The sequence below is a fragment of the Wolffia australiana genome, chromosome 7, assembly GCF_029677425.1.
Source record: "Wolffia australiana isolate 7733 chromosome 7, ASM2967742v1".
NCBI lineage: Eukaryota > Viridiplantae > Streptophyta > Magnoliopsida > Alismatales > Araceae > Wolffia > Wolffia australiana.
Window position 1 is genome coordinate 7,544,463 of NC_135841.1, and position 20,947 is coordinate 7,565,409.

Sequence of the window (20,947 nt, forward strand, 5' to 3'; positions counted from 1 at the left end):
GGCGACGAAGGAGAAGGAGACGGTGGAGAAGGAGGAAGAAAGGGCGCGAGGGAGAAGGGGCTTCCGCGCTGATCAACGTCGTTGGCGCCAGAATCGTTGCCAGCACGCCCTCGCCCTCGCCCTCCTCGATCGGCTGAAGCGGCCGCCCTACTCTGTCGCGTTGACGGTCCTCACCTACAACACCGTCATCAACGCCTGCTCTCGGGCCACGGAGGTGCCCTGGGATAAAGAGGAGATGGGCGAGCTAAATTCATGCTCTTCCATACCCATTCGTTCATTTGCGCTTGCTGTTCTAGGGTTTATTGAAATTTGATCTTCAATTCTTCTTCCTCGCCGATTCTTTTTTGCTTTGGGAAGAACACTGACTTCCGATAATGATGTCAAAGTGGCATCATCTGTTGATAATTTTGTTAGTAGCAGCGAAGAACCTAGAGAAATTTCAGAAATGACAAGGACATCATTTGACGAATCTGATCCCAAAGAGGGCAATGCTCCCCAACAAGATAAGGAGATCTATGACCAAGATAACTCAAATGTTGGCCAAGATAACTTGGAGGTGGATCAGGGGAAAAAAGAAAGCGTCTGGAAAGGGAAGGATAATGATCATGCGTTTGAGCCGGTGGATACTTCAGGCACCAATAAGATACATGACCATAAAAGTGACAGAATGCCTGAGAAATTGCTTGAACAACTTGACGAGGTTCGTTTATCTCTTTCCGTTTGTTGGCATTGGAATTTGAATGATTAAATGAATTCATGGATGATTCTAAAATGAACTTTAAATTGTATTTAAAATGCTGTTATTCGATTCTAGATTCAAAGCCAAATACTTTGGAAAATTGGCTTTGATTCACAAGAATCACTAGCATAGTTTTCTAACATTGTTTAGCACAGAATAAGAAACATTTTATCCAACGTATTGACTTTGATGAATTTGAGCCTTTTGCTGCTAAACAATGATTTTTCTTGTTGTCAGGCACAGTTTCTGGTAAAAGGTGCAGTCTCTACTGGTCAATCAAAAGAAGCAAGACTAGCAAGGGTGAGTTGGCTGTGTACTCTTAACCTTTTATTGACTTGTTTCTTGTTTTCCCTTGTACATTTCTAGACTAAATCCAAAAAATTTCATTTGTTGGTTGAGTGTGAGTCCTCTACTTTTGATATCTTCTATGCATAATATAATGCCAATGCCACCCGGCAGGGAACATTGCTGAAAAAATATCTTTAGTCTCAGCTCAGTTCTTTCTTTTATCTTCAGCATATTATTTTCCTATCCTCTTCCCCAAATTTTCGCACCTTATTTTAGGAGCCAGCCCTTCGTTTTTACGTTCTGACCATAGTTATTTCCATTTATTTTATTCATTTAACGTCACAATGTCAGTCTTCTCACCTTGATGTCCTAACTAATGCTTGGAAACAGGTTTGTGCTGGGCTATCATCTCGGCTTCAGGAGTACAAGGCTGAGAACGCTCAATTGGAAGAACTCCTCATGAGAGAGGTAGATTCTTCAACGACAGATTTGCTTCCATACTTGCGCAAATGTAGATTCTTCAAATAACTTCTTTTTACTTTTTATCTGCTGTTTATCAGCGAGGACGCAGTAGTTCATATGAAGCTTCCATCAAACAGCTAGAACAAGATTTATTATTGGCCCAAATGGAAATGAGGAAAGTGGAGTCTGGTTTGGGTGAGGCTTTGACCGCTAAAAATGTAGAAATCGAGAAGCTTGTTGGTTCTATAGACGCTTTCAAGAAACAAGCATCAACAGCAGAAGGAAAACTTGTGTCCTTACAGGTTTCCTGTATTTACTCTTTTTCCTTTGTAGCTTATGAATTACATTTTAAGACGGCTCCACCATCCAAGAGACATCTATACTTTTTCTGTCAACTGCCTCCACAGGGTTTTGTGGAGCACTTTTGAATGAACTTTTCCCCATATTTAATATGAACCTCGGATGCAACATATGGACTCACTTGATAGAGTGCTCCTTGATATTAAACTAACTCCACTCTTAGATTACACTAGTGTCTCCCTTTGTAGGACTGTTCTTTGGCTTTGGCTCAACTGATTGAAACAATTATCGTTCATTTTAGTGCGTTCTTCTAATAATTCATGTAATGATTGGAAAAGATCTCATTTGCAGAACTTCCCATTTTGAACCAGACAAATATGGATGCTTTGATGAGAGGCCGTGAACTTAGTGAGACAAGGGTGATACAGGTAGTTCACTGCCTCTATTATTTTTTAAACTATACTTGAGACTATCGATATTTTTTGAACTGCAAAATATTCTTTGACTCTTCTGTTCGTCATATTTCTCGTCTTCTCTTTCTTCTCTGACAATCTTATTTTATTCGCCAGGCGCTTCGTGAAGAGCTCGCTGCAGCTGAGCGCAGAGCAGAAGAAGAGAGGATAGCGCATAATGCCACCAAGATGGTCTAAGCAGCATCAATGAGAATGTCTTCTGTTCACTTCTTTGTTTCTGTTTCTTGGTTTAATTTTACACATTTTATTTTTGAAGGCAGCCATAGAAAGAGAAGTTGAATTGGAACACAGAGCTGTGGAGGCCTCAAATGCACTTGTAAGAATGCAGGTACGTCGTTCTGATATTCCATTTGAAGGTATCTAGGTGTATGTGATGATGAAGTGGCCACCGCTCTTGTATAATGTGAATTCTCTTTGGGTCATTCTGACCATTTTGCTCTCATGCATTCAAAATTCTTCCACGTCTCAATGTTTCTCTAGTGTGCCCATTGTAACTCGTCAGCAGTTAAGTTACAATAATAATTGATATTACAAGTTTAGAGAATGCCTAATATAAATATGCATTATAATATCTGTGATTATTGTGGTGCTTTACAGCCAGGTTATGCATATATGATCAATTATAATAAATTTACTTAAATTAAAACAATACAGAAAGATTTCTGATATGATCCCGGCCCCTCCATGTTATTTATGTCTTTTGTCCGTAGGCTAATACTCAATAAATACATGTAGCCCCTCAATGAAGAACATGCACGTGATGCATTCATTGGGTCTGATTCAGCTAGAAGAAGGGGGGGAGGGGGAAGAATAAGCATGAGAGATTGTGTAGAGGGCTGGCCAATATGGGAGAGGCTCCATATGCATGGGCCTAGTCAATACATGAAGCTTCCTAGGAAGTATTCAGGCGTTGATACGGACCTGCACTGCCATTGTACCTGTGTTTAACTCGTCTCAGTCTCTATCTATCCATATGTAGGGCTTCCTTTTCTTCAAGTACTTCCTTCTTCACTAAAGACCTGTATCGTGGTCGCTATCAGTTCCTGTGTACCTTATGATAAAATAAGCCAGTTGTGTGTCTTTATGAGTTGATTGAAGAGGTTATTTTTAATTGGGTTAGAGCTTTCTCATTTGTCTCTGAATTTGTCCTTTTGGCCTGCCAATCCTACTACTGACTGATCAATTTTCAGAGGTCTGTAGATGAAAGCATATCAAAGGCAATGGATTTGGAACACAAAGTTGCTCTTCTTGAGGTTGGATGCCCTTTTTTTTCTCTTCATTTTTTGATGTAGCACCTTTCATGTGGGTTTGAACCTCCAATGAACTCCATTGGCTATTTCAGGTAGAATGTGGATCTCTAAATCAAGAGCTTCAGGACATGGAAGCCAGGATGCGGCGTGGTCTGAAGAAGTCGTCGGAGGAAGCAAATCAAATTCTGCAGGTAAACAAAGCAAGCGTCTTCTTTTCTGTTTAGCTGGATAATGCACGTGATTAAACCTTTCACTTTTTTTGTGCGAGAAGATTTGGACAGAAGCATCACTTTTTTCACTTTCTCTTGGTAGATCTGTGCCTTTTCTCTTGCGGTCGTCATGGATTTAGGCTGCTTCAGGATTCAATTTCTTGCTTCTTTAATTGGTGGGTCTCTTTGCAGAGCAGATTCTTGTGAGGATTGAATCGTTGACCCCCCGGTTCCCTCTTGGCCCATGCTGCAAGATCTAATGGAAAGAAAGAAGAACACGACGAATCTATTAGCCGCCGGACGGAAGAAGGTTTTTCTTGCCCCAATTCCCTTTCATGTTGCTTTTTCATTGTCCCAAGCATCAGTTTCTTGCTCTTTACGGATATTTCATGCTATTTTTCTCATTTTTTATCCTCATTTCTATTCAGTTGCAGCAATATAGGCAAAAGAAAGATCATAAATCTCCCATGGTTTGTCGAGCACCTTTGAAGATGTTGTTGCTAGAAATTACCTTGAGGAACGCCAAGCCCTCCAGAAGAAAGCAGAATCAATCAAAAAAGGAGAAACACCTCAGAATAACTTCTCCTGCCTTTCCTAGACGTAGGAGACTGAGTTCCCCACAGCCGGGCTGCATTCTGTGCCAGGTGAGACGAACAACTATATTGCACCATGCGTTTATTATTAATAAACAGCATTTCAATAAAGTTAAACATTATTCTTGATTGGCAATTTGAATTTAAAATATGTTCTTGCTGGGTGAGAGCAGGGGACGGTGAAGGAGGCATTGAAATGACGGGGAGCATGCAGCTTATCAGCTTATCAGAGAGCTAATGACGGGGAGCATGCAGCTCGACCATGCTTGGAGGTTGACCCAGCACGGACCGGAGGTGGCCCGGAGGTGGCCCGGAGGTGGACTGCTTGGCTCGACCCTTCCCGCCCCCTTTGATGTGCCCCGGGCGTTCAATGAGGCCATATCAATTTTGCCGACATCTCGCAAGCATGATGGATCACTTGTATCGAATTGTGAATGAGGACGTATCATTTTCGCAGACTTGTGAATTATATTCTGTTCTGTGACTCAATTTTGAGGTCGCGAGGAACATAATGAAATATGTTTTATTGGAAGACAATTTCTTGGTTTATTGGAGAATACGTACTATAAGTAGGCATGACACTGGCCGATTTAGTTCGTAAGAACCTATTGTTTTACTGTGAAAACATGGGCCACGACGAAGAAGAAGGGCGAACAGGAAGGACGAATAAGTACCGAAATGCATGGATTAATCAACGGCGATTCAGAACGGCGAACATGAACGAGAATTCTGTGGAATTGGATAACAAAGTTTGTATCATCAACCGAGAACTGAATCCTGTTCTACAAATGTTTGTTTAGGGCGAGCGATTAATAAGCTTGAGCACGTTGTGTTTCATAGCCGAATTGCAACTTCACCGTCGATGGTCTTCGACAATTGGCAGATATGTAGCTTCTTGAGATCCCTGCATGATTAGTGAAACAAGTTAATTGGTTAACATTCGAAAAAAAACGATGACACATGTAAACAAAGTTAGACATAAAATTGAAACTGTACCTGGCCTCCAGCTTCCATTTTTGGTTGGGTACATGTCTTCCGATTATGCCCAACTTGGTGGCAGAGGGAGCACGTCATGTGCAGGCCTCTCCTCGACAATCTATGTACTGTGGGTTCTTTCTCAGCGACGTCAATCCTCCTCTTCAGCTTGGGCCTTCCAGGTTGTCTCCTCACAAGAGGAGGGAATACATAGCTCCCATCAACTTCACTCCATAGATTTTTGCCATTCATTGGCGGGATACCATAAGTGTAAGCTAGTTGGTATACGTCTCTCTTGAACCATTCACTGACAAAAATGACGAGGTCCTCCTTGACCCAATGAATGCAACATATAGCATGGGCGCATGGAATGCCCCTTAACTCACAATATCTGCAACTACATGTTCTGTGAAGTACATCGACCACAAACCTGCTTCCCAAGTCTGTGACCTTGAATTGATACTTCTCTGCATGCCTAAGAGTGCATCTCCTGGACTTCTTCTTGTTCTCTTCGACCACCTCCCTTATCCGAGGGCATAACGTATCAGTTCTATTTGAAAATAACTCCCTTTTTTTTGCTACCCTCTGCATTATTGCACCTCTGACTTCCTCCAGCATGTCGATGATTGGCTTAGACCTGGCCTGCATGATGTAGTTGTGAAGCACTCGCAAATGTTGTTATCGATCACCTCACACCTTCTGTCCTCATTAATGTACGCCCTGCAAAACTTCTTTATACCTATATCTTTGAAGTCTTGCGCGGCTTGTGGGTTCACACTGCTCATCTCCCTCATCAGCCGTTGGAAATCTTCGTATGTGGTGGCCTTCGCAGCTTTCCAGAATAAGTTCTTCAAAAATGCCGTGGAATGTCCTTTCTTCTTCCAATTCGCGTAGATATGTCGAGCACAATTCCTATGCTCCGCATTGGGAAATAAGGAGGACACTGCGTTCTCCAGTCCCTGCACAATGTTAGACGGTACGCATCTATTAATGTACTACACGTGTCTAACAGTAAGCGATAAGAGTCCAAAGAAATAAATTAAGTACCTTCTGCTGATCGCTAATAATCGTCCAGCCATTTCCGTCCACCATTCCTAGATCATTCATCAGTAGCTGAATAAACCACGTCCACGAAGATTGATTTTCACCTTCAACTACCGCCCGGGCGATGGGGAACATTTGATTATTCCCGTCCTTGCCGACAACACTCAATAGTTGGCCTTTCAGTTCGGTCTTCAAAAAACATCTGTCCATTCCAATGACTCGTCTACAGCCTTCAAGGAACCCTCTTGCTATCGAATCGAAACATATGTAGAGCCTCTTAAACCTAACCAAGGAATCTGGGGTCGCTCTATCGAGAACCAGCTCAAAAGTACCACGCCTATTTACCCTCTTTAACTCGGCAACATATGCGGGAAGCATGTGGTAATGGTCGTCCAATGTTCCTAGAAGCTTCGTGCGCACCTCGGCTCTGGCTCTATAGCATGTTTGTTTTGAAACAGTGATTCCGAACAGATCATTTATTTCCCGCATCATATTTGTCACCTTCATATCCAAATTCATTCGAATTTTCTCCAAGAAGTGTTTCGCAACCCAGTGATAATCAGCTTGGCTATTCCTCGGCGTCCTGCTGCACATATGAGTATCATTAAGCATTTTCACAACAAACGCCTCTCTCCTAGCATCCAAACTAGCATATATCCTCCACGGACAGTTTCCCTTGCAGACGACCTCCACTTTCCGGTCACCGGACCTCGGAAAAGTGATGTTGAATCCGTTCCAAATAGCGTGGTCCTTCACAGCTGCCCTAAATTGCGACGCTGATTCAAACTTCATGCCCACTTGAAATATAAAACTCTCATTGGGGCATCTCGGATCATACGTACTGCCCCTGAATCTGTACCTTCGATTTTCATCATCGTCATCGGTACCATCGGGGGTTAACATATCATCCTCTGAATCGTCATACTCGCTATGATCTACCAATTCGTCATTCCATTGCTCACTGGAATATTCGTCTGGTGCACTTAAATACACGTCACTTTCCTCAACTTCCTTACAGATATCATATTCTGAGTCATCATCGCTATTATACTCAAAACCGAACACCTTGCACTCATCATCGGCCCTGTTAAGTGACGGATGGTAAATAGTAATAGAACATGCATTAACACCATAAATTTTCGTCATGCAGGTTTTATAAAAAGATTATACAACCCACATACATATTTATAACTCTGTAGAGAGTTCAACGCCAAAAAAAGTACATTACCAATTTTAAAAATTATTTGAATCATCAACGCGAAGAGGGTTAGTATTGCGATGTGCAAATATATCTCAAATAACATTGGAAATAATTAAAAATTAAAATTATAAGACGTGCAGGACAAATAGAGATAATAAAATCTTACATTACTTGAATCCAAGCGTCCACTGTCGAAGAAGAGAAGAACGCCTAAAAGAGCAAAAAATAGATGACTATGATGAGAAGAGGACAACTCTTCATATTTTTCATAACAGAAAGCAAAAAAAATTCAAAATAAATTAAATAGGGATCACACTTCTTGTTCTCACCAATAAGTATGAGAAAGAAACATCATATCCTCCGTGATCAATAGAGAAACACCAACATCTTTGTCATGAAAATAATCTTATTCATCCAAGAGATATAAAGAGAGAGAGAGAGAATAATGATACACATAATAAGAGAGAATTGCACGAGTGAACTCAAAACATTTATACCAAGCGAGAGAAAGGAAATGCGTGAGAGATAACTTATACGAATGCAAGAGAGAGAACGATACAAATTTAAAAAATAAACATGGTAAGATGAAAAGAAGAGAGAGAAAGTTAACTTTTACACCGAGTCAAAAAACGCAGCTCACCGTAAACATCATTTATGGCAGAGAGGAACTGAAATTTTGAAATGCCATTGTATGAGATGTTTAAACTGATAGAGAAAGTTACATGAGTGGAGTGTGAAAGTTCTACATGAAGGCAAAAGTAACAGTCATAAATAATCTTCAATGAAGAGAGAGAGAGACTAAAATTATCCAAATGTCATTGAACAAGATGTCAAAACTGATAGAGAAATTTAAACGAATGTAGTCTGCAAGTTTTACACGGAGACAAAAACAACAGCCTGCGAATCTTCATTTAAGAGAGAGACTGCAATTTCCCAATGTCTTGTTAATCAAAAGAGCAGCTCAAGGAAATCTTCCTTTAAGAGAGAAAGAGATCGTAAAATTTTCAACTGTCATTAAACAAGATGTGAAAAATGAGAGAAAGCTGCAAGAATGGAGTTTGAAAGTTTTACATAGAGACAACCAAACAGCCCAAGGTAGTCTTCATTAAAGGGAGAGAGACTGCACAGCTTTCCAAATGTTATTGAACAGAATGCTAAAATTAATAGCAGCCCTGGGTAATCTTTATTTAAGAGAGGGACAGAGATAAGAACTTTCAAAAGTCATTGAACAAGATCTTAAAATTGACAGAGAAAGTTACATATGGGCTTCAAGAGAAAGAGAGAAGATCATCGGTATTTTGAGAAGCAGTAATGCATGTCCATCTGGAGAGAGAGAAAGAAACCCACATGTAGCTAAAGAATGCGTAAACCATGAAATCTAGAGGAGACACAAAAAGTTACATGAATCGAAGAGAGAGCAATAAAATATGGGCTTCAAGATAAAGATAGAAGATCATCGGTATTTTGAGAAGCAGTAATGTATGTCCATCTAGAGAGAGAGAGAAAGCAACCCACACGTAGCTAAAAAAGCAGTAAACCATGAAATCTAGAGAGAGATAGAGAAAGTTACACATAGCTAAAAAAGCAGTAAACCCTACCTCGTGGAACTCCCGTAGCCAGGAAGAAGCTCGCAACGATTCCCGTAGCCAAGAAGAAGCCCCTTCTCCCTCGCGCCCTTTCTTCCTCCTTCTCCACCATCTCCTTCTCCTTCGTCGCCTTTCTCAGCTCTCTCCCGGGTGACTCACATTGGGCGGGCTAAAATCTTTCTTTCTTCAAATCGCGCAGTGACGTAAAATCCACGCGGCTGCCACGTGGATTCTGCCTAGGTGGACTCCGCCGGAACTCCACCTGGCAGCCACGTAGACTCCACGTCACAGGCTGCGGACCAAATGGGACTTCAGGCTGTGTCGCGGCAAAAAAAAAGTAAGGGCTGTAACTCAAATTTTCGAAAAAGTTCGGGCCACACCATGATATAACCCCTTTTTTCAAACAAAAACATTCTCATTAAGAAAACTTCTTCTCTCTCTTAGGGCATCCTTTCTCATTTTATAGGGCAAGGAGAGTGGATAACCCTAGGGGTTTGGGGCTTGGTTAGGGGAAGAAAACCCCACAACTAAGCCACAAAGTACTGGGTTCTTCTGAAACAGAGACGGGCCGAACACGAGGCCCAGAGACATGACGACGGGAAAACGTGCAGAATTACGAAAAGGAAAAGAAGAAAGAAAAGAAACAACAAGCGAAGATCGTCAAGCCGTATACTTGAAAGACGAGTCTTTCTCGTCGGCTCGGGCTTCACGGCGGGGTTGCCTGCGAGGTTCCACGGGCTAGTCATCGACGCTAACTTGGGGATGGTCCTCCATCAGTAGGCCCCTAGTATTATTCAAAATAATTTACATCGGGAGGACGTCCTTGACAAGACACGGCCTTTACAGTAGCAATTAGCCTTGCACAATATTTTATTCAATGAACTTAAATAAACATAATGGTGTGATTGGTTTGACGGCCACATAGTATCCATTAACCATGTGGTCCTCGTGATTGGTCTCTCTATAACATTGAATTGGCAGTTATTTTGGACACTTGAATACAACGTGATAAACATGGGAGAGGTCGAATTTATGTTTTCTAAGTCAGGTTTTTATTTTTTATAAATTTATTTCTTGGTATTTTAATGATAAAGAGAGTTACTAAATATTCATAATAAATATATTTGTGAAAAAACTGATGTTCCTTTAGCTTCTTCATGCAAGGATGGTTATCATTTTTGGTCCTTGCTTTAACCTTCTCTAATGTACTTCTAGTTTCCATGACTTCCTGCACGTGCTGTGGTCCGAATTATGACAAATCGAGTGGAATATGGTATACTTATTGAAGAGTCAGCCAACTCACCCACAGAGTCAGCCAACTTCCCGAGTTGTCAGCATTGTCTGTAGCCAGATTGATGGGGACTTTACAAGATTAGCTAGTAATAAACTGACATGTTCCCTGTACTCATTAAGATAATTAGCGGTCAAGATATAATCTATGCTCAAACATAGATAGGATCAAATTGTAGGTAGGAAACATATAGCCATTGTATCCAATGGTCAAGATTCCTTCATATATAGCCGTAATAACAGGTTACAATGACTATGATTAAAACAGCAAACCTTCTAATATTATACTGTTATATGCTATTATAAATACAAACTAATGTTAAATGGATTAATATAAATACAAACTATTATAAATATCATCATGCTTTATGGATTAATATGATGATCTTACAACCACCTATCTCGGTGTCTTGCTTCTCTCCTCTCTCCCCTTCTCTTGTCTTCTCTTTTTCCTCTATCTTTGTTCTTGTCATCGACTCACTCAAGCTCCAAGAATCTCCAGAAGCCTGACTATTAGGCATGAGATTTGTGTTTATCTATGTTTTCTGATCTCACCAAATTCATTTTAGTTTACTCTCGGGTGTTTACATAAATTGCACATTCTAATCCCATAAAATCTTACTGATATTTTGACATGAAAATCATCATGATATGTTTATATTGTTAGTGGTTGCAAACTAAAAAAATTATGTACAAAATCCAATCATCTTTAACACTTACAAGTAGACACGTGACGTAAGCAGTGGAGCGAAAAAAATTTTACATTGGAGTCGAATAACATATGTTGCATGAACTAGCACTAACCGAAGAAGGCATGATGATCCAGATGCAGTCGTATATTTGTGGCGAAAATTAACAAGGTGATAAAGAAAAATTAATATTTTTCAGAATGTAGAAAAAGTGCAAGTTGATCTTTTTAGTTTTGGCTGAATGGAAAGATGCAATGATGGAAAGCATAGTTTAGCAAGAACAAGTCAACATTGAAAAAATGCGACGCATATAAGTAGAAAATAACAACATACATGGTTTATTTAAGATATCAACCACCTGAAAGCAACTGATACAGAACAATTGCAACCTTTAAATTTCGCACAGAAAATGTAAAACTGTCAGAATAGTTATAAACGGTTCGATAAAATATAAATGGACAAACAGTTTAGCAGAAGTAGATCAGATCGGACTTGATATCACCGCTATATGACGTATATACTAATAAGGAAATTAAAAAATATATGTAAATGATTTTTAAAAACTATAAATTAATCAGTTATAAAATATATATTGAAATTAAGAATTTATACTCAGACGTCGAGCATTTCATAAAGTGATAGATCAATAAATAAACAATATTAATATTATACGCATGAATAAAATAAATATCTCATATGCGAAACTAAATTTCCACGTATTAAATTACATCTTCGTCTCAAAATAATGGGATCAAGCATGAAACTATATTTTTCCAACGTCTTCTGAATTCATCACTAGATTCCATTTTAAAATGAGCTTGTACAAATTTGGAATTGAATCATTTATTATTTGACATCTTATGCAAAGAGAAATATAATTGAAAAAAACGGCATTTTAATGCATCTTGATGCAGAATAATTGTTTTATCATATCTACAAAATTTTCTCTATCATTCGGGTACACCATGGGTTATTTCATAAGATCAACAGCAAAAACTTTACAAGTAATGAATGAATATGGACATACAAGTTGAGGACTTAAAGTTGAATCTTACACCAACATTACTTTACACTGAATATTATGTAGATATGATAAACCAATTATTAATCTCGATTAACTTCACCACAGTACATCAAATTACAGTCATTAATCCGCCTCAAATATAATTCTGCTAAAGTTGAGGATTTAAAGTTGAATCATACACCAACATTATTTTACACTGAATATTATCTTAGATATAATAAACTAATTATTAATCTGGGCTAACTTCACCACAGTACATCAAATTACGGTCATTAATCCGCCTTAAATATAATTATGCTCATAAAGGTACAGTTTAGTACAGCTAATCAAGGAGGATGATTTTCAGAATATGAACCTCATCGTTCCAGTATAATATCGCTTGAAAATTTCAAGAAAATGCTATGAAGAAATATTACTCTACAGTCCTGGCTTTATTCATCAGATATGAATTTAAATATTTATCATCCTTATATACTCTGATTAGTTATAAGATTCCTTTGGAGAGTTAGGCGAAGAGAAATCGACGACCGTGAAATTGAGCGAGCTGCGAGCTGGAAGCTCAAGTTCATCAGATCCGATCCCAAATTGCTCCGTATCACTCCCACCTGGGTAAACAATATTATCACCACTGAATCCGGTTCTAGTACGGTTCTTGATCTATCTCAACTCCGCTTTCATGAAATATTTTTTCTGCCGATGCCAGATTCTCCGCGGATTGTTTGCGAGGTGGATCAATAGCTTCTCTATGGATTTTTCTACGCGAAGAGATTAATCAGAATTCCAAATGAAGAGGTATTGGCCTTGCTTTCGACGAGGTAAACCTATTTGAATCTATGGTTTGGGCATTGTCGTTAATTCGTTTTCTATTTGTGGATTTGCAGGCAGAGCGATGCCTGGGCTAGAAGGCACAATCAAAGGTTGCAACTGCCGGCAAGGCAGCTGGGAGGCGGGCCGAAGGGCGTGACGGGACGGTTATCGGTTGTTGCTATCGTTGCAATTGTCTGTATTATGTGCATCTTCTCCACAGTAATTGTTTACCGCACATCTAGCTATGTTGAGGTTAGTCAAATTTTTTCCCGCTTCCTGCGAGCTCGTAATACGAGCTGAAAACTTCGAATTGAGATCTACGATGATTAGGCCGATTACTCGCTGACATAATTCATTATTTCCCACTCTTTGTTCCTGCGTTTACTGTCATGAATTCAAAATAATTCAAAGATTTGTCTTGATAGGGAGTACGTTGTTCATACCCAGAATTACATTACCCGATGTCTTTCCGAAGGCATCCCCATGTTATTGCCCTTAAGAGGGATAAACTGCTTCGTTACGTTCTAATCTTTCGTTATTATTTGCATCCATCAATGCGATCTTCCTTATTTTTCTTTAAAAAAAATCTAATTGTATCCATCATGTCTTGTGTGGGAATCTATCTGAGGGTTCTTTTCAAAAAGCTGTTTTACAAAGTTCAGTTTAATTAACTGATTTGTCACTGATTTTTTTTTTTGCTTACTGTTCACCTCTTAGTTTCGGAAACTAAATCTTCCATTCCATTAGTCAATGATGAAATCCCCCGATTTTGGGAACCTAAAGCTGTTTTGGTCGTTTGTCTATTAAGAAAACGACTGATAATCACAATTATGAAACCTATCACCCTTCATGCTTGATTTTAACTGGCATTAATGACGTACAGCGCGTTTGTTATCCATTTTTACTGTTGTCCCATGCGTAATGTCAGTGCTCTTGCTTATCCTTGTTTCATTTGCTTAATTACTTTTCTTTTAATCATTCGTCTTAGGACTTGGATGTGGAAAAGCTGTGGCAAGCTGCACCTTCCGAAGGCTGGATACCTTCATCCGCCCCGAGATCATTCTGGCCCTGTATGTGGATCTTGGATTTCCTTTAATTTTTTCATTTGTCCATGCTTCATTAACCATTACTTTTTGAATGAAATTTAATAATTAATATTAAAAGTCGTTTTTAAACTTGTCCTCCATGCAGCTCCACCAGAAGAAACAAACGGATATCTGCGAGTTCGGTGCAATGGGGGCTTAATTCAGCAAAGAAATGGGGTATATTTAACTCTGAAGAACTATCTATTGCTCTGATGGCTTTTGTTTACCATGTCACTTGTTTCTTAGTAGTAAAGTTGTTTGTTTTCAGTCCCGCATGAATGCCCCCCTATAACATTACCTGTCCAGTAGAAATCCCTCGAATTCTGTTCAAATTTAGGAATAAAACGTTTTAATTTTCCAAGAAATTGATACAATCTCCAGACGTATCAGTCCTGGCCACCAAAATGTGATTGAAATTTGCGATGAAACTGATGAAAGATCAATGGATAAGAGTTCAAGAAGAGATCGAGCGCAAAAGATAATGGAAGGAAAGTTGGAATTTTTCCATTGATGCTCCTGAGTTCGTTGTCCACAACAGAGATAGGGGGCTGCGGAGGCTGAATAAAAGAGGAAGGATTTAGTGCAGTAACAGGAAAGAAGGCACAAGGAAAACAAGGGGGAAGGAAGCTCACTGGTTTCTTGACGCTTGATGAAATCCTATGCCCCCTATTTATACCTTTTCAATGTTGTTGGTTGGGCCCTCTTTGGGCTGATAAACATCTCCTTAGAACCTACCAGTCGAAGAAGAGAAAAGTTTATAAATCCACGCGTGGGAGAATTTGAATTAAGGCGGGAAATGTGCATCACAAGGTGGAGTTAAAGACAGCTATAGATAAGGAGGGGAAAGATTGTCCAGGTATCAAGAAAGCAGTTGCTGGAGCCTCTAACCGGAGATTCTCCTCAGAGCTGTGGTCGTCGTCAGATCCGGCCGGCCGCCTTCCCTCCTATCACTAGGAACAACTCTACTTCCTTTCTCTGTTGTTCTTTGATTTCTTACCCCTCTCAAGACTTGTGATCACATATTGATTTTTCCTACTGGAGCTACAAGATTGTTAAATATACATTGTGGAATTTTATTGAAAATTACCTTTCGATATTGTTAGATCGACCAGCGTTCTAACAAAGTCCCTGACACTGAACCAGTCCCGCATATGGTATAATAACATCCTGGCATCGTATCAGAAATATGAAGTCCTAGCTTCATCAAAGTTTTTTTCCCATTTTTTCTTCTTTCGAATTGAGAGAGAATGCCTATTATCATTCGTTATTTTTTATCATTCTTAGCAAACACCTTCAAATATTCGTTCGTAATCTTTTTGTTTCTTCAAATATTTGAACGAGAACATGCTATTACCACAAGAATATGTCTCTCTTGAAAAGTGCATCACTGTTTTGTCTGAATTGGCTGTTTTATATATGACCTCTCTGTGTTTTCTTGTGCCTTTTTAATATCAATTAATCCAAATTATCAAGGGTAATTTTTGCTTTTCTAGTGGGCAAAGAAAGTTGATACCCAATGAAAAGCTTCTCACAACTCTGTCACTTTCTACACGCGATCACTTTCAGAAATCCCTTTTCAACAGAATTTCCCTTCTAGCACAACGTACCAAATGAGAAGGCTGGAGTGTCCCAAGATTGATAACATTTTCCTTCTTTCTTCATGCCCAATTAAACTCTTTCTCTCTGTTTGACGATATATCTTGTAACACCCAATCTCTTTTTTGATTCTGACTTAAGGGTGCACTGCATATTTCGTCATCCTCGTTCACCGTTCCATCTGCGTTGACTATTATGAATCTCTCAGTTCCCCCGGTCGAGATGTTGAATTCAAAATGATTCGTGCATATTTCTCTTCTGTTTTTCTGTATTTCTCCCTAAGCAAATGCATAGTTTTTTCTTCCTAATAGATTTGTAATGCTGTTGTCGCTGCAAGAATCATGAACGCCACTCTGGTGTTACCTGAATTAGATACCAACTCATTCTGGAACGACGACAGGTATTCGCTCGTTACATTCTTAACGTTCATCTTCTTGTTGTTCCTTTAGCTGACTTCAGATTATTACATAATCTACTCATTTCAAGAGAGCAAGAGATGGGTTTTTTTCATTTTTAACATCTAATACGGAGCGTCATGCCTTTGTAAACTCAGTGGCTTTTCAGGAATTTACGACGTTGATCGCTTCATTAAATCTCTGAGGAATGATGTGAAAATTGTGAAGAAACTCCCTGAAATCGAATCTAATGGAAAAGTCAAGAAGATGAGGCCCTTCCAGGTTAGCAATTGCTGAAAACATACGACGTTAGTGATACGATCCCACGTTGCATTAGGAGTATTTCATCCCACTCAGGGCAATTCTTACCTGGTCGATCCCTGCCTCCTCTGATAAACTCCTCCTCAAACCCTGTCCTGATGGAAACCTGAATCAAGATACGTCTCTTAAGTTACTTAGGTGCGTAGTAACTTTAGTTTATGTAATTTCAGATGCGACCGCCAAGAGATGCTTTTCCTATCTGGTATGCGACAGAGGCAGTGGAGAAAATGAAGGAACACGGATCCATTTATCTTACCCCTTTTTCGCATCGACTTGCTGAGGATCTCGACGATCCCGAGCTTCAACGGTTGAGATGCCGAGTGAACTACCACGCCTTGAGATTTAAGCCGGAGATCACGGAGCTGAGCAACAAGATAGTCAGAAAGCTCCGGGCAGAGGGGCATTTCATGGCAATTCACCTCCGCTTTGAGATGGATATGATCTCATTCTCTGGGTAAGTGTATGCTCTTTTGATGCAGAATGAAAGTTGTTTCATAATTAAATAAATAACAGTTCTGGTTGGGAAATTGGCAGATGCTTCAAGATTTTCTCCCCAGAAGAACAGGAGATTCTGTCCACTTACCGGAAGAAAAATTTCGCGCAAAAGGAGCTCGACTACGACACTAGGAGGGCTATGGGCAAGTGCCCGTTGACTCCGGAAGAGGTTTCTCTCTCTCCCCTTATCTCTCTTTTTCTCAAACTAATAATTATTCTGTCTTTATCTGCTTCTACTAGTTTCACGTTCAGTATCTCCTATCAAGGGCCGATTTCATTTAACAAATTACATTCCTCCCTCAGTGTATCTATGACTGTCAAGGATCATCCAAGTTCTGATTCTTACTCGTCTCTCTCTTTTCCTCAAAATAATCATTAGCCTCTATTTTTTTCTAACTTTAATCATTGTTCTATCTTTTCCTGGTTCCTATCATGGGCCGGTTTCTCCCGCAGCCGACCTTTTTTCTCCCTTGGTCTAGCCATTACAATGATGGATCATCCTAGTTCTGTTTCTTACTCATCTCTCTCTCTCTCTCTCTCCTTATTCTCTTTTTCTCAAATTAATCGTTATTTTCTCTTCTTCTTCCCGTTTAACTGTTTCCTATCAAGACCCAATTTCTCACTCAAGTGCTCAACAAACAAAATTCTCCCGTTGCTCTTGCCATTATTCTCATGGGTCTCTCTCTCTCCTTATCAATTTATCCCTCGCTCTATTTTCCTACCCATCTCTCTCTCTCTCTCTCTCTCTCACCTTATTTCTCTTTTTCTCAAATTAATCGTAATTTCCTCTTCTTTTTTCCGTATAACTGTTTTCTATCAACAAACTAAATTCTCCCCTCGGCCATGCTATTATTCTCATGGGTCTCTCGCTCTCCCCATCAAATTATCTCTCTCCATCCGTATAGATCATATCACACTGGGTTTAAGGCTTGAAGGGGTTTTAAGGTGGGCGGTGCTGGCGAGCAGGTGGGGCTGATCCTGCGGGCGATGGGGTTCGACAACGGCACGCGGGTCTTCCTAGCTGCAGGGGACCTCTTCGGGGGCCCTCGCTTCCTGGACCCGCTCAAGCGGCTCTTCCCACGGATCGGCAACCACACTGCACTGGGTGCCGACGACAGCGCCAACGGCCGGCTCGGCTCGGCCGTGGACTACGTCGTTTGCCTCCTGGCCGACGTCTTCCTCCCCACCTACGACGGCCCCTCCAATTTCGCCAACAACCTCGTCGGGCACCGCCTCTACCACGGCTTCCGCACCGTCCTCCGACCAGACCGCAAGGCCCTCGCCCCGGTCTTCATCGACCGCGAGGCCGGCCGCTCCCTCGACTTCGACGCCCGCGTCCGACGCGCCATGGCCGCCGCCCACGCCGCCGGCCCGCGCCCTCGCGTCCCCCCCCAGCCCTTCTATGCCAACCCCTGGCCTGAGTGCTTCTGCCTTGCTCGAGCCACCTCCCCTCCCCACGCCTGCCCCTCCCACCACCCCCCCAACGCCACCAACCCAGGCGCCTTCTGAGAGAAATAAGAAAGGAACCTTCCGCCCTGCGTTTCATGATCTCACGTTCAGACCAGGTAAGCAGCACTGCAACGTGCCCCCCTTCTTCTCCTTCTCCTCCTCGGGCTGGTCTCCTCTCCTGCTCTCTTCTCCACTGACGGTGTTGCCGTTCTCACGGAACAGCTCGCCGAGCTTCTTCCTTGGAGATGGCTCGCTGTTAGAGTCGCCTTGCCCGGCTGCCCCGCTTGCGACGATGACGCTCCTCGGCAATCCTCGCCCCGGCGTGGCCATGGGCGTGTTCCCTCTTGACGGCGTAAAATCTGCCACAAGTCATTTCCATCGTCAGTCATCAATCATCCGTCATTTCTGATTTTAGTCACTGACGGATGACAACACAACTAAAAGTTATTTCCATCACTAGTCATCGGTCCCGTCACTTCCAGGATGACTTAATAGAATGTGGACAGATGATGGTTGATGATAGTAAGAAGTCATTTCCATCATTAGTCATCAGTCATTCGTCTCTGAGGAAAGACTGAACTGGACAGATGATGGAATGGTGACAATGACGAAATGTGGACTGAGGATAGTCCAAGCTGCCACAATTAAGTCCGTCCTCTGTTCCGTCACTGAAACTTCATCAGTCCGTTTTTGTCATCTGTTTCATCATTTCCGTCATCAGTCATCCGTCACAGATGATGTATAACTAAAAGTACTTCGTTCAGTCATCCATTCTTTGCTCCAGACAATGACAGATGACATCCGTCCTACAGCTCTGGATGATAGATCAGCACGGCTGATCGATTGATCGGGTCTGAATTAAAGAATATTTAAGCAAAAAAGAAATTTAAAAGAAAATGTTTCTGCCAGTATTTCTTTTCGTTTCTTTCGAGGACGAACCGATCAAGATCGGAGCGTACGATCGATCAAACCCACGGAATATTAAAAAAAGGCGGTTCGATTATTTTAATTTCTCTGACGGTGGGTAAAAAAAAAACGAGGGCTGACCTCCATTAACGCTGTAGAAGTCTTCGCAATCCGATTCCAACCACGTATGGGAGTCGAAGAACATCTCATCCTTGCTGCTACCTGCAAATCACGTTTACATGATGAACTCCACCTCGATTAATTCACAAAATCCAAACCCACGAACGTTTTCCACACGCCACCCGGAAAAAAAGACAGTCTCAAGACTCATGATACCAAAAAACAAAATTCCCAAACAACAATCCGAGTAACAACCCATCTCAAATTGGAACAAACCCATCTCAAATTGGAACTAATTTCGACTGGGTTCAGAGTTTAATCAAAGAACGATCAAATTGGAACAAACCCATCTCAAATTGGAAGAAACCCATGTCAAAATTGGAATAAATTTCGACTGGGTTCAGAGTTTAATCAAAGAACGATCAAATTGGAACAAACCCAACTCAAATTGAAACAAATTTCGACCAGGTTCATAGTTTAATCAAAGAACGATCAATTTGGAACAAACCCATCTCAAATTGGAACAAACCCATGTCAAAATTGGAACAAATTTCGACAGGGTTCAGAGTTTAATCAAAGAACGATCAAATTGGAACAAACCCATCTCAAATTGGAATAAGTTTCGCCTAGGTTGAGAGTTTAATCGAAGAAATATCAAAGAAAAGCCGGATTTCGATCAAGATGGCGACTCACCGAAGTTGGGGCTCCAGACCGGCGGCGCCGCCGCGGCGTTCTTCGTCTTTCCGCCGTCTCCGCCGCGCTCTTCGGGAGGAACTGGTGGGTATTTCTTGGGCCCCAAGCCAAGCCTGAACCTCACCACCGACTCTGGATCTTTGTGAACGGACATGCAAGCGCCCATCTTCTTCTTGGTTTACAAGCGTTAGATAGAGAGAGGAAGAGAGATACTCTTCTTGGTTTACAAGCGATTGCGATTCTCCCTCTTAAAGAGAGAGAAAGAGCAAGAGAAAGAGAGATTCTCGTTCTTTACGAAGGCTGTGTAAGCTTCTGTCCTCAACCGGAAAGGAATAAAACGGACAACAGCAGAGAGAGAGAGAGAGTGAAACGCAGGTACAGTGTGAAAGTGAGACCTTCTTTCTTTATCTCTACCCCAGACCCACCACTTTTTTTTTTCAAAATTGTGGAAATTAGATCTTCCTCGATGAAGAAGACGCGCCACGTGGCTGCTTGGAGGTTCTATCGAGAAGAGCGTTGACTTTTGGAGTTTAACGTCGTGGAGAGAGGATAAAGATGGAGATGAAGGCGTTGAATTTTCTTTCTCGTGTTTATCGTCGCAGGGATTTTTGTCTCGCTGGGAAGAACAGACGAAAACGCAGGAATCGGTACGGTTCTTTTGTTCATTAATGAACCGTTCACTCCCCCCTCTACATCTCTCTAGGTAGAATCCATTTGGGTCTCTCTCTCTATCTTCCCCCTCTATCCTATCGTAGTATCGTTCTCTCACTAGAATCCATTTGGGTCTCTCTCTCTGTCTGCCCCCTCTCTCCTATCGCTCTCTCACTGGAATCCATTTGAGTCTCTCTCTCTCTGTCTTCCCCCTCTTCTATCGCTCTCTCTCTAAAATCCATGTGGGACTCTCTCTCTCTGTGTCTTCCCCCTCTCTATCGCTCTCTCAGTAGAATCCATTTGGGC

The 20,947-nt window shown here is 41.2% G+C and overlaps 2 protein-coding genes and 1 long non-coding RNA gene across 5 annotated transcripts; 2 read left to right on the plus strand and 1 right to left on the minus strand.

The window, feature by feature from the left end:
* The first annotated feature begins 2,531 nt into the window (after positions 1–2,531).
* Positions 2,532–5,547, plus strand: LOC144705717 (uncharacterized). 2 transcript variants are annotated; one of them, XR_013582093.1, is made up of 6 exons: positions 2,532–2,590; positions 3,463–3,515; positions 3,605–3,703; positions 3,914–4,031; positions 4,150–4,365; positions 4,488–5,547. It is a non-coding gene; the product is annotated as an uncharacterized LOC144705717 (long non-coding RNA). The 2 variants fall into 2 exon arrangements; XR_013582092.1 differs by having other exon boundaries at positions 3,914–4,365.
* A 7,028-nt stretch (positions 5,548–12,575) lies between these two features.
* Positions 12,576–18,974, plus strand: LOC144705298 (O-fucosyltransferase family protein). 2 transcript variants are annotated; one of them, XR_013582011.1, is made up of 11 exons: positions 12,576–12,732; positions 12,827–12,915; positions 13,005–13,182; positions 13,919–14,000; positions 14,122–14,192; positions 15,923–16,011; positions 16,165–16,288; positions 16,498–16,781; positions 16,862–16,991; positions 17,789–18,387; positions 18,494–18,974. XR_013582011.1 is itself a non-coding variant. In XM_078577903.1 (10 exons), the coding sequence occupies exons 2-10, from the start codon at positions 12,908–12,910 to the stop codon at positions 18,329–18,331; spliced, it is 1,509 nt and encodes a 502-aa protein (XP_078434029.1). In that variant the 5' UTR covers positions 12,576–12,732; positions 12,827–12,907; the 3' UTR covers positions 18,332–18,427. The 2 variants fall into 2 exon arrangements, 1 of the variants encoding a protein (XP_078434029.1); XM_078577903.1 differs by lacking the exon at positions 18,494–18,974 and having other exon boundaries at positions 17,789–18,427.
* Positions 18,326–20,354, minus strand: LOC144705299 (uncharacterized protein At3g27210-like). Its single transcript, XM_078577904.1, has 3 exons — positions 19,991–20,354; positions 19,319–19,399; positions 18,326–18,630 (listed from the first exon to the last, which is right to left on the minus strand). Exons 1-3 carry the CDS (start codon positions 20,154–20,156, stop codon positions 18,365–18,367), a joined length of 513 nt encoding a protein of 170 aa, XP_078434030.1. The 5' UTR covers positions 20,157–20,354; the 3' UTR covers positions 18,326–18,364.
* Between the last annotated feature and the right edge of the window lie 593 nt (positions 20,355–20,947).